This window comes from Lontra canadensis, unplaced genomic scaffold (assembly GCF_010015895.1).
Source record: "Lontra canadensis isolate GAN:19392208 unplaced genomic scaffold, GSC_riverotter_1.0 scaffold6, whole genome shotgun sequence".
Lineage (NCBI taxonomy): Eukaryota > Metazoa > Chordata > Mammalia > Carnivora > Mustelidae > Lontra > Lontra canadensis.
This window is the reverse complement of record NW_022631000.1, coordinates 14,229,195-14,242,997: the sequence shown is the minus strand read 5'-3', so window position 1 is coordinate 14,242,997 and position 13,803 is coordinate 14,229,195. Positions and strand designations below refer to the sequence as shown.

General features: G+C 47.6%; 1 protein-coding gene across 2 annotated transcripts; it reads right to left on the bottom strand.

Moving 5' to 3' along the window:
• Positions 1-246: 246 nt before the first annotated feature.
• TIGIT (T cell immunoreceptor with Ig and ITIM domains) lies at positions 247-13,391 on the bottom strand. 2 transcript variants are annotated; one of them, XM_032852261.1, is made up of 4 exons: positions 13,212-13,391; positions 11,857-12,186; positions 9,602-9,708; positions 247-1,001 (listed from the first exon to the last, which is right to left on the bottom strand). In XM_032852261.1, exons 1-4 carry the CDS (start codon positions 13,273-13,275, stop codon positions 765-767), a joined length of 738 nt encoding a protein of 245 aa, XP_032708152.1. In that variant the 5' UTR covers positions 13,276-13,391; the 3' UTR covers positions 247-764. The 2 variants fall into 2 exon arrangements, with proteins under 2 accessions (XP_032708152.1, XP_032708153.1); XM_032852262.1 differs by lacking the exon at positions 247-1,001 and adding an exon at positions 2,841-2,964 and having other exon boundaries at positions 13,212-13,390.
• Between the last annotated feature and the right edge of the window lie 412 nt (positions 13,392-13,803).

Genomic DNA, 13,803 nt, shown 5'->3' with positions numbered 1-13,803 from the left:
CTTGGTGCTGGGATCCTCCATGTGGGAATTTCAGCCGTTCTGTTCAGTTTCTCGGCTCACCTTAGACAAAATTCCTGCTCTCGCCATGCTAGCCTCACTGTTCCCTCCATCCTCCCAGGCCACTTCACCCCAGATAAGCCTATCCTGACCACCACAGCCTGCACCAGCATTTCTTCCCAAAGGTCTGGGCCTCATACCCCTGTCTTCTTACTACTTTTAAGGGAAATGTCATTACCCCCATGTAAGATCTAAAAGGGCTGAGATCCAAAAGCGTGGTTTAATCATGCTCGAACCTCCCCATGAAAGCCGATACCATGCCTTGTTCTTAAAATGCCTTGAATGTGTGAGTGTTGATGGAAATGACCATGAGAAATGAGATGAGTCATACCGTCGTCCTCTTCATCACCATCACCATCCAGAAGACTCTGCCAGTGCCCAGACCACTAAAACCCCATCCAGGGCTACTGGGGGAAGGCATTTCTCAGAGCCCCAGGGTTGGCTCCACCTGCTAGATTCCAAACCAAGTCATTCTTGTTTAACTTTGCACTCAGAATCGAGATACAAGCTGCTCCCTCTGGCTCTGCCACAATGGAAGAGAAGGGAAGGGGCAGAGGAAATGCAGAGAAGAGGATGACACTCATTGACTCAACTACACCTCCACTCGCGTGCATGCAGGGCAGCGACTGAGACCGCAGACCCACCAGCACCCCCACTCCCGGAACCGCGGACACAGGAATGCATCTCCCAGATGATGCCGCTGGCCACTAAACAGTCTCGGCCAGGAACCCGAAGCTTCCAAGGCTCCTGTAACTCAGGACATTGAAGTAGTCATGCGGCTCGGCACAGGCATCTCCCCTCTGCTCCAGGTAGCAGCCCACAGGTGCCGTCCCTGCCTCGCTGCCACTTCCAGGGGACGACAGAATGCGGGCATTCCATTCCTCCTGTTCATGTACCACTGTCCTGAGGCCACTTTCCGCACAATGGACTGGACGAGATTTCTTCTAAAAGCAAACGAACTACTAAGTGAAGATGTGGGGACATTATTCAGCAGTTACTCCCCGACATAATACATGGTTACAGTGATCCCTCTCTTCCCTTCTTACACACTCAATCACACACACATGCACACACACGCAAGGCTGTGCTCTTACCAACACCAATCCCCTAACCCTTCATTGCTCAGCCTCACACAGCTGGATTTCAGGACTAACCACTCCAGTGAGCCTACACTTGCTCCCCATGCAATGAGCCCTGCACCCCATGACTATATACTACTCAGTAAGCCCAGTAAACCCCTTTCTGCCTCACCTCTCTTGCTCTCTTTACTGCATCTGACACTGTGGACTTCTGCCTTTTGGCAGTGCTCTCCTTCGCTGGCCCCCATGGGATCAGTCTCTCAGTTCTCCTCTTCCTATGAACCCCCACCTTCCCCTCCAGCCAGGACTGCTTTTTTTCTGCTCCCACATGAGCTCCCCAAATAAAGGGGTTCCCCAGAGCTCTGCCCTGTTCCCTCATACTCAACACTCTCTGAGTCACTTCACCCATATGTCCCTCTGCCCCCTGAAGAGTCCCAGATCTCTACCCAAACCAGCACCGCAAACTTCTGCCCTGAGCTCCAGACCTAGGCAGTCACAGCAAGCCCAGACTCATCGTGTCTCAAGTGAGAGCATCATGTTCCCTCCCCCACAAACTGCTGCTGTGCCTGCATTCTCTGTCCTGGTTCATGGCACTGGGTGACCAGAAACCTGAAGCCCAAAGTTAAACTCTGTCCTGACATAAAATCCCATCCAGTGTTACTCCTGAAATACTCTAATTTTACTCGCTCTAAAATAATTTCCCTCTTTACTGTTCCTACCCCCATGTCTTATCTGCCCCCATGCTTCTACAGCTGCCTGCCTCTGGACACCCTCTTCTTCTGCTCTTTCACAAGGTCACTCACACAGCAATAGCTCAGAACTAGGAGTTGGATCCCGCCAGCCTTCTGCTTCAAGCCCTGTGATGGCTCCCCTTCCACCAAAGGGAGCTTCATCTCCTACAGGAGCCACAGGTGAATGTCAAGGGGTTTGTAAAATCCCACAAGTCAGTCCATAAGTTCACTGCATTCCCCACAGGAGACTGTGTGTGATGCCCCCCAAAACACCTTTTGTGATTTGGTCACACTCACCTTTCCAGCTGCATCTCCTGAAATGCTCCCCCATCCAACACCCCAACTTCTGGTAGAGGGCCCAGGTGCCAGAGGGATACCATTTACTGAGAAGCTGTCACGAGCATGCACTAGTTAGCCCCTTTATGTAATCTTTGCAACAACCTTGTTGAAGTTTCTACTTTTAAATGAGCTAATAGGCGCCAACAGGTGAAGCCAATTGCCCCAGACCCAGTTCTGACTTGCAGCCAGGCCAGGCTCTTTCTCCTCAGCCAGACTGCCTCTAGTCCTATGGCTTCTGGAAGGCCATGCACTGTTTCCCACCTCCCCAGTTCTGTATGTACTACTCCCACTGTCCATTCCTCATAAATCCCTAAAATGTCATTTATTCTTTCCTTCAGACTCAGCTCCATAGCACCTTGTCCAGGAAGTCTTGTCTGACCCCTCTGGGAGACTGACATTCTTCCTGGATGCTAGAATATGTTCTTGAACATTCTCTGTTGTAATATGCAATGCTGTCTAGAACTTACTCTTACCCCTCTCTCCTCTTCAGGCCCCAAACTGTGAGCTCCCTGAGGGTAGGATCTGTGCTGTATTCCTCTTTGTAACCTCACAGCCCATCACAGACATTCAATGTGTGTCTTAGGACTGAAATGTGTGTGTGTATACTCACATGTGTGTGCATATACACACACACATGCACATGCACACATTCTTCCTCAGCCCCGTACCTCAAAGAACAGGATTTCCAAACCCATGGAAGGACTTGCGGTCAGATAACTACAATTGCTCTTATGGGAAAATAGGTCAGACAGCAAAATCTGTTTGGGAAAATAAAGGGAATGAAATCAGCCGTTACCCCCATAGGAGACCATCGCAGAGGAATGTTGTGCTAAGCCAAGGAAATCAAAGACCAGTAGGTACAAGCAGGATGGCAGAAGAAATGCCTAATGACACCCAACGCAAAGGTGACACACTCTCGGTCTTACTGGAGACCGCTCTCAATGTGGCACTCACCCCCACCATAGGTCTCGATGACAGAATACCCAAAAGCCACACGTGGGCTTGGAAAAATCACAGCAAGCACAAACCAAATCTCATTCTTCCCACCGCCCCACCTTCCCCATTGCTTCCCAGAATAGGATACATCATCATTGCTGACTAGTGTCCAGCTCAGCAGTGCATGAGATAAGCTAACAGGAAGCGTGGGTGGGCCTCATGAACTCACATCATGAACAAATACCAAAACTTAGGGCTGGCACCATCCTTCAGGCCCTGAGAAACCAGGCCTAGAGAGAGACCATGGTCTCAAAACCACAGGCAGGAGTCAGGGGGTCTCTCTCCACTCACTGATTCGTTCATTCCTTTTCGCTACTATGGCAGGTTCCTTCCCGGACGTGTGAGGAATAATCGTGGTCATCATGGGTCGTGCTGCTGCTGGACTTAAAAGAGGACCACATCCCTTGATGTGGCCCAATCCATTTAAAGAATATAAATACCCAATTCCTTCCCAAAGAACTGATTGTGACCTTTGGTGCTGGTATGCTCTCATTTCCATTCTTAGGTGGGCCACCCTCGCCCTGGGATCTTAAAACCATTTTGGCATCCAGGGTCTTCTGGGAAATGTAAACAGTCCTGAGAGGGTCTCTCAGCTCTTTGGTTTTCATTTCCTCCCATGCAGGGAACTCTGTGATTGTCAGTATAAAACACAAGCCTGGGGCTGAGGTTGTCCTAAAGGACCAAAGGGAGCTACGGAGATTGCAGCTGGGTCCTTGGAGAATAAACATCGCCCCCACTCCCGGAGAATGTGAGGAGGAAGGATGCCTGGCAGTCATTGTGATGGAAGGGGACACACCCATTTCTCCTTTCCCTCACAGGAGGTCCCCTAGAGGAACTTTTTCCAATAGCTGCTTAGCAAAAATATGCATTTATTTCGTTGTTATCAATCTATACAGTATCAATATTTTGGAGTACCAAGTATTATGAAGTGCTTTGGTAAACAAAATTTGTAATAATTACAAGAACTTCACAACTAATACTTATTGCTACATGCCAGGAAAAATGCCAAATGCCTTACATGAATTATTTGACTTGAGTTTTCCCACAACCCTATGTAGGCAGCATCATAATTATACGCATTTTCCAGACCCTACCACAGCAACTCATGTAGGAGAGCCAGGATCCGAAGCTATGTCTGTCTGATTCCCAAGTCCATGCTCCTAAATAATGCAATCAACAGGCTGTTGGTACCCTGCTCAGATCCTCCCTACCTGACCAGTGCTCCCATGCCCCAGACCCTGGGACTACAGATGGTGGGTGGCTCACAGCCACTCCTTCTCCGGAGAATGGCTCTTGGACCCTCTCTGGTGAGCAGCCAGTGGTCAGTGATGACTGAGGTGAGTGTTCAAAGAGTCAGCTCCCTGCCTCAAGGTCCAACCAACTCTGAGTACAATTCTTACAGCAACCAAGTCTCCAGCTGAGACCACATCAAGCTGGGCTTTCTTCCCTCAGCCCTGTCCTGCTTCCTTTACTACCCTTCACGTGAGAGTCCATCCCAATAAATCACTGTCACCAGAATTCACATGTCAGGCTCTATTTCTGGGGACTGGGTCTAACACAATTGCTCCTGGCAATGGACCTAGAAACAGACACAGGATGGGAGTGTGGAGAGGAACACCTCCCCAGCTAGATAGGAATACGAACCCCAGCACTGGCTGTGAGATGGGATGGGACACTGATGGAAGGGAATTCTGAGCTGATGCCACATCTTTGACATTTGAGAAGTATGGGAAAAGAGTGATTATTAGAACTGTGGGATTGAGTAGCTTTTACTCAATTCCCCCTGATATACTGAGGAGAGAACATGAAAGGCTTAGATCTGTCAACACCTGGAAGCAGCAACACTTGACAGCCTTTCAAGAAACACCCATCTCCAGCACTGAAGAACAGGCACAGGACCTAACTGTAAAAGAGATAGAACTTCCAAACAGGTTGGATTCTAAGCTTGGGCAAGTCTCCTGTGTCTAAAAAAGGAACGATCACTATGACCTGGGAGGAGGCTCCCTGGGTAGATGCACTGGAGAACCACCTGCTTCCGTTGTATCATCTGGAGCTGCAAAAATGGCCCACATTCTCTTGATGGAAGTTAGGGCCCCATTAGCACCTGTCTCCATCTGCCCTATAGGCCATTGGCCCCATATTTAAGGCAAGACCACAGCCTGCCCTAGCTGAGGAAATGTTGAGAATGCTGAGGGAGGAGAGAGGTTGTGCCTAAAGGATGTGGCTAACATGTACTGGCAACGATGGGGGAACATGACTGGGAGTGAATCCTGAGAGTGAAAGTCTGGGCTGGGGCAAGTAGACTATGATATCAGACTGAAGGTAACTTGTCAATATTGGGACCCATCTCATGACTTAAGATGTAACACCCTCACAAGGGCCCCAGAAGAGAAGGCTGATACACTGCTGTCAAGAGGGAAGTTAACACTGCTTTGGCAATCTATGGAAAAAAAAAAAAAAAACACACAAAATGCTCAGAGAAGTGGGGATGCTATCATAAACGTATGTGAAACCATAAAGAATATGCATATATATGTCTCTCCCTCAGTTTCTACTAATGTTTGTCTTTAACCCTGGTTCCTGACACCATGCTCCTTAAACCCTTATAATTTCCTGAATGATAAGAATGTCTTACACAGGGCTCCTAAAGTTCTTGGAATCTCCTGGTGATAGGAGTGTCTTTTGTTCCAATGAGGCAGCGTTGGGTGGGCTCCTGGATGGAGGCCGGTGGCCAGAAAGACCAAGCCATGATTTGAAACTTAGAACTCTCAGCCTCACCCCATCCCCTTTCTCCAGAGAGAGGAGAGAGGCTGAAAAATGAGTTCATAATCAATCATCCTTAAGCGATGATGTCTCCAGAAACATCCTTCCCAAATATGGGGTTCAAATAGCTTCCAGATTGCTAAAAACATCCACATGCCAGGAAGGTAGCACACCCCCAACTCTCCAGGGACAGAAGTTCCTGTGCTTCAGACCCTTCTAGACCTCATCCTGCCATACCTCCTTCATCTGGCTGTTCATCTGTATCCTTTATCGTCTTCTGTGTTATATAATAAACCAGCAAATGTAAGTAAGGGTTCCTCTGAGTTCTCTGAGCTGTCAGCAACTTATCAAACCCAAGGAGGGGGGCTGTAGGAACTTCAATTTATAGCCGGTCAGTCAGAAGTACAGGTGACAATCTGGGACTTGCAGCTGGTGTCTGAAGGGAGGGCGATCTTGTAGGACGAGTCCTTAATTTGTGGGTTCTGATGTTGATTCCAAGTAGATAGTGTCAGAACTGAATTGATTGTAGGACACCCAGATGGTGTAGAAGAATTGGTCAGTGTGGGAATAAACCCACCCATCTGGTGTTTAGAAGTGTTCTGTGCAGTGTTAAGAGTAGAGAAGAGGAAAAAAACAGAGTTTTCCCCAATATAACCTACTAAATCGGGGACTGGCAAACTAAGGCCCATGGCTCAAATCTGGCCCACCACAGATTTTTGTACTGCCCGTGAGCTAAAAAGGATTTTTCTATTTTTAAGTGGTTGAAAACAAATTCAAAAGAAGAATAATATTTCATGACACATGAAAATTATATGAAATTCAAATTTCAGTGTTTATAAATAAAAGTTTGTTGGAACCCAGCCATACTCATTCATTTGCATATTGTCTGTGGTGCTTTCATGCTACAGTGGCATAGTTGAACTGTTGCAACAGAGACCACATAGCCCACAAAGCCTGAAAGATTTACTACCTGGCCCTTTACAGAGAAACTTAGCCAATCCCTGTACTACATAATTTTGGAAAATCCAGTGGCTGGTTATGGTTCTAGGGAAGATCAAGAGGACAATCTTTCACAAAGGTGGAAAGGAATGTGCTAGTGAAGAGAGCCCCAGCATCATTAGGAGGCTCCGTGGTATCTGCTCTGTACGCTGGGGCTGAAGGCTCTCATAGAACGGGATCCCTGGTAGCAACACGGATGAGGAGACCCCAGAATAATACAGGGGCAGATGGCAGAGCTTAAGCTTATATTGACAAGGTCAATATAATTTCTGCAGTGGCAGCCAGAGAAGCTTGACCCACACGGATGTTAAGATGGGCTAACAAAGCAGTGTTCCTAAGAGAAATACAGATGGAAAACCAACAGGATGTTACTTATATACGTAATCAAGAGATCAAGAGTACATGAGAGAAGGCTGAGTTCAGTACCCCCTGGAAAGTCAAGACCTCTTGTCCAGTTTCCGGGTCTGTGAGCAGAACTGGTGTGGATACCATCTCTGTTAACCCCTAAGCTCCACTCTCCATCCAGCCTTCTGTTTTCTTCCATCCCGATTGTTTTGAGTTTCGTTTCAGCCAATACAGAGCAACAGTAGGGGAACGGAAGGAAGGAGAGTGAGATGAGGATTGTATGTATTTCCCTGGCATTCTCTCTGCCAGTGGTGGCCTTGGACTAGCTGTAGCCTTTCCTCAAAGCTACAGTACTTCTCAATGTGGTCCCATCCACAAATCTCTTTCCAGGTTCTAGTAATCATCCTCTCCCTAAAGATGAGGGGTGACACCAACATGTTGCTACACTTCCCCTCTTGGTTTCCTTATATGCTGCCCAGTCCTTTGTAAACATCTGTTTTAAGCTATCCTTAACCTACCCACCTTGAGAACATGATATGTTCCCTGCCATTTCTAAGTATATCAGTGTGCAGTTGCTGAAAATCAAAGGGAAAGGAAATTTTAAAAGAACCATAAGAAAAAGCCATATCTGCAAAGGAGCAAAAATAAGATTCACATAATTTCTCAACAGAAATATAAGAAGCCGGAGACGATGGGAAAATGTTCTCCATGTGCAGAAAGAAAACACTTGCCAGCATGGAAGTGTAGACCCAGCAAAGCAGATACATCACATTTAAGTTCAGGAAAAATAAAGATATTTTCAGACAAACAAAAACCAGGATAATTCATCACCTGCTCAGAAGGAGATACTGATTAGTATTCTCCAGGCAGAAGGAAAGTGATTCTAGTTACAAGATAGGAAATGCAGGGAGAAGTGAAGAGCAACAGAAAGGGCAAATCTAAGTGAAAATTGACTCTCAAGACTAATTTCTTTCAGGATTTAAAAGAAACTTAAAACTAAAATACACGGCGTTAATAGCAATAAGTTGGGAAGGAAGGTAAAAACAGTTAACGTGTCCTACGATTCTTACATAATCCAAGAAAGGATAAAGGCACTAATTTATACTAGACTTTAATAAGTCAGAAGTCTATTTTCTAATCTCAAGTGTAACCGCTAAAAAAAGCCTCATTACAAGGTAGATCTTTTTTTATAATAATAAGTACTTAATTCAAAGGACAGCAAGAAAGAATAGGGAAAAAACAGGCAAAACAAATATGAAGAAAACAAGGTGGTGGCCATAAACCCACTTATATCAGTAATACCAACAGCAAGTACATGGTCCAGAGAGAGCTAAGTCAGGGACGAAGATTGGGTTGTTAATTGAGCAGAACCTGTTGGGGGGGAAAGTGAATCGGGAAGTAGGGAGGAGGGTCTAGGATGAGGTGGAAAATAATGTAGGCAATCCCAGTCTTGCCCTCCCCAAAATGTTTGGTGACTGGAATTAAGGTGACCTGGGATGTGTTAAAAAATCCAAAAGGGCAGACCAAACAAGTGGTGGAAATGCTTTTCCCCAATCGGTGGCTACCCGTTAACAACACAAGCACATTAATACCTTCACAGGCAATGTGCCCCTTGTTCATCACAGCTCTGAGGTAGGGAGCAAGCAGAATGGCCAGCATCCCCGTGTTCCATCTGAGGAACGGGGGGCGGGGGAGATCCAGCATCTTGCCTGTAATCACACTCAGTGCTGCCCTTAGAAACTACCCCAGCCACTTCCCCATCCAGCACGCTTTTTGCCGCGTGACCTCTTCAGCTAGACAGAAAATTCACATACCTACTGATCTTGTCGTGTACCTTTTACTCCCAAATTTGGGGATTGTTTATTTCTCATCTTGCCGAAGTGCAGGGTAGCCCAGCAATAAGGAAAGGTTGCTAAAATTAAGTAAGCTAACGAACGCAACTCCCTAGCACAGGGTGGATGCCCCAGATGCATCAAACTCACGATAGATAAATCTGTCTCTCCAGGGAGTGGCTTCAGGGACAGGCAGGAGCTAGGAACTGTAGATGACAGCAAGATGGGAAGCATACAGGTCTAGCCTTTCTGGCCGGGGTTCCCAGACCAGAAAGGGGACAGAAGAAGAGCGTGAACAACTTGACTGAAAGGCAGAGCAAGGACCATCAAAAAGCATGAACAGCAGAGGAGACCACATCTTGGTCTTTCTGTGGACAGGACAGGGACATGAAAGGATGGTGAGGGGTGGGGGTGGGGGTGGGGGGTGCCCACGACCGAGATGTGCAGCTGGAGTCATTACCTTTTTGGTTAATGCGACCACCATGACGACTGCCACGCAGATGACTGCCAGTCCGGTGGCCGTGGCTCCCAGCAATGGGACCTGGAACGCAGCACTGTGCTCAGCCACTGGAGGGACGACAAAATGAAGATGAGGTGGTGAAAGGCAGAAGCAAAAGGCAACCATTACACAGGAAAATCTCTGTGTCAGGGCACAGAGGTGGGGGCTGGCCAGGCCTTTCTCTAAGTTCTGGGGTCTTTAAGCCCAGCTCTTGGACAGCAGAGCCGCGGCCTAGCCCGTCGAGCAATCAATGGCTGATCTCCCAAACAGTGGTACACCTCAACCCGTTTGACACCAGAGCAGACCACTGTGAACACTCTTTCCCTCCAGTCGATAAAATCGCTTTCTATAATGATCATGATCATGAAGTGAAACAAACAATAACATCCAGGAAAAAAAAGACCCAGACAGTGAACATTTTCTTTTATTAAATTTCATATTTATAATCCTACTTGAAAAAAGTTTAATTAAAAATTAAAATAAAATTAATATTGAAGTACAAAAAAGAGGGCAAAAAGCAAATAACCTTTCACGCACTAAGCCTATCACGTTATTCTAACCGGGAGACCCTGGCAGGAGTAAAGTTCCCGAGCTTTATCCTTTGCTTTTTCTCAGCACCCGGCACACAGCAGGTGCTTGGTAAATATTTGCAGTATGAACTAAAGCACGAACAAGTGAAGTTCTATTAAGATGTAAAATGTAAGGAGGAGAAGCAGAAAGGGAGTTATGAAGAGAAGTGGGATAATTGATCCAAGGAGAGTGTGAGAGAAACAGGACAGACGTGCAGATGTGAGCTACGCCGGCTGGTGGGAGGGTTTCCAGGATGCTGTGTCCCTTCCCCGTCACTTTCCAGGAGCTCAGACAGATCCCAGGTGTCCAGGGAAGCCTTGAAAGAAAGGAACAACAGAGGCTGGGCCCTCTTCCTTCTAACAAAGGGTTTACACTGTGGGAAAGGTGGCCAAAGAACACAGTCACTTTGGACAATCAGTGTTCACAGTACCCACAGGGCATGAGGGGGAGGGAGCCCCAGCACCCCAGAATGAGTTCCTCCTACCCTGCAGACTCAGCCTCTTGCTTTGGCCACAGGTTGGGGGAAGAAGGCAGAGAGCGAGCAAAGTGGTCATGGAGAACACAGCTTTGGGGGCAGAAGGGCTGGGGTAGGCTGTCCACAGTACCAGAAAGGATACAGGCTCTTCCCTGCATGCTGCCTTGAACTGTATCAGAGTCATCCAAGAAGTAGCGTTTGAAAAGAAACTTTCAAGTAGACTTGTATCTTCTCTGTCTACACATTTTTTGCTAAGTCATAAAACTTAATCTTCAGCACAACTGACAACAGCAGGTAGAAGTTCAGCAGGTATAGGTTAGTGAAACCAGATCACCTGTGTGAAAACCAGCCCTCCTACCCTGAGTAGAGCTCAGACTTCCCCTCCACCAGTCAGTCCCATGGGAGAGGCCGGCATTCAGAGCTAACACTTCGTTGGTGCCTACTGTGCCCCAGGCCCCGTTCAAGGGCATTTTCTTATAGTAAGGAATTCAATCCTACATCTGTTTTCATGTCACAGATGAGAAAACTGATACACAGAGAAGCTAAGTAATCTTGTCTGAGGTCAACAGCAGCACTAGGATTTGGACCCAGGCTGGCTGGGTCAGAGCCCGAGCTCGTAAGCACTCCGTTCCACTGTCTCTCAGAGGCAGTCATCTTTCCCCATGTTCCAGAGACCCGCTTTCAGTGTTCAGACGGATAGCGAATGTGAGAGCCTTCTGGAAACTATGAAGTACCACACAAACGTAAATTACCGTACATTACACTTAACACACACTGTGTTTTAATCCTCTATAAAACTTAGAAGCTAATTCTAATTTGCGTGATTGATGTTAAACTAATAAAGGAAAACCCTTCCCAAATGACCTTAATGATTGTTCTTCCCAACAAACACACATAAGGTGCACTTCTCACCCACAACAGGGGTTTTCGGTTCTGGCTGCACATGTAAGTCACCAGGCTTTCGGAACCGATCACCTCCCAACTTTCCCCCTTCGGATTCTGCTTCAGCTGGTCTGCAATGGGGCACCAGCGTCAGCATCATTAAAGCTCCCTGGCGATCTGCTTGTGAGCCGAGGTCGAGGGACCCTGCCCTTACAGAGTGCTTGGCAGGAACACATTTTCTATTCTGGAGGGTGAGGCTCATCAGCCCCCCCTGCTCCAGAGGGCATACCTGAGCGTTTCAGGACCTCCAGAAAGACTGTCCCTCTGTAAATCCCATCAGGGTAGGTGTGATAGGTGCAGAAGTATTCCCCTGTGTCATTCTGGGTCAGCGACTGCAGGGTGAGGCCCAGGTTGGGGCCTGGGGCCACTCGCTCCCTGAAGGCTGGGTAGATGTGCCACCCCAAGTGAGCATGACGAACGGCCAGTAGTTGGTCCCGCTGCTCCCAGTTGATCTGAGTCACTTTGGCAGTGGTGGAGGGGAGGTGGCATTGCAAGGTGACGGAGCCACCTTCCTCGGCAGAAACGTTCCCCATTGTTGTGATCCTGCCTGACACAGCTCCTGGGGAAGGGGAGAGAGCGTGTGTGGGTCCTGGGTCAACAGCTGTACTTGAAACTTCCCACAGAAATCCCAGAGGGCTTTGAGGCTAGAATTGGTTTTGGAAATGACAGACTCCCCTGTCCTTCCTGTCACTCCCCGCATAGACCATGATCGCTACACAGTGGAGTGCTTCCCCCACTAGGGATCGTCTGCTGTAATCTAGCTTCGTGATGAGCTCGTGGAGGATTTCCACAGCCTTATTTCATCTCCCTACCTCAAATACAAGCCTGGTCAGCCACTACCTCTGTTTTACTCTCTCTTTCAGCCTCCAGCTCTGTGCTGGGCACAGTATCCTTTGACATGAAACCTGGCTGTTTGGTTGACGGCCCTTTGGGGTGCCTGGAGAAACCTTCAGGAAAGCCACAAAATCCGAAGGAAAGGAGGATGGGAGAGAAACCGTTTCTCCCAGACAACACCACCCTCATCAGCACTGACCACCCCCAGCACCTTGGACACAGCTCCACCCTCAAATGGTTCAAAAAACAACATAAAAATTAAATTCTACTAGAGTTTCTCAGCATCTGTGCCCCCTCAGAAACACTTGTCTATGGTTTGAAATACAGAAGGAAACAGATCTAATGCAAATTCAATCTATAATGGTAGAATCTCTGGAGTCTGTGAAGAAGACATTTTTGAACCCCAGAAAACATACAACACTTTTCTAGAAGTTTCCTCAAGGACAGAAGACAGAACGATGGGGCAGGAGTGAACTTCTACGAGGGAACTGATCATCCCTCCTCCAGGTCCTTTTCTTTCCCCATTTCCTCTCTTGGGTTGGCCAGTCAGACACACCAACCCCAAGGACTTCATCTGCCACCCAAAACAGAACTGTGCCTCCTTCCCAGAGGCTGCCTTTTCTCATACGAGGGAACACAGGACTCTGAAAACCATGCATTTCTTTCCCTCGCTCCTACTTCCACTTCCACTCCCAGCCTCTCTTTCCTCCTCCTCTTCCTCCAGTTCCAAGCCACATTGTTAGGCCTTACCTGAGGCTGGGAGGGGAGCCTGCCTCAGGCCCTGGGCCCAGATCAGGAGAAGGTACCACCGCATGCTTCTGCTCAACGGGGGACCCACAGGAAGCAGCCTAGGCCTCTTCTGCCACGGAAACTGGCAGAATGCAGATGGCAGGCCAAAACTGAGCCTATGAGGAGAGAGGGTCTCGGAAAAACTGAGTTCAGCAAAAACAATGTCAGAGACTGAAAAAAAAAAAGAAAAAAGGCCCTCAACAAGTACACAAACTGCATAGGGCAAGCCACAAGAAAGACCATGAAGGAAACACACTAAAAAATAAACAAAAATGTGGTTAGAGGCCCACTGGTCTTTAGGTTACCACTATCTTTGGGTTATAGTCAAGCTACTGTTTTTAAGTTCTGTCTTAATGTCCCAGTTTTGTATCAGTCTTTGTCTTTATCAGGGGCTCAAGGGCTCTGTGTATCTGGGGAATGCCCGAGATTCTGAAGAAGCAGCAAATCCTGGCTTCATCCAACTAAGGAATGTGCACCCATAAGAGAAACCCGAGTCTGCACACTTACAGGACCTGTGCTTGAAATCTAATGAACCATGAACCAGAGGCACCTA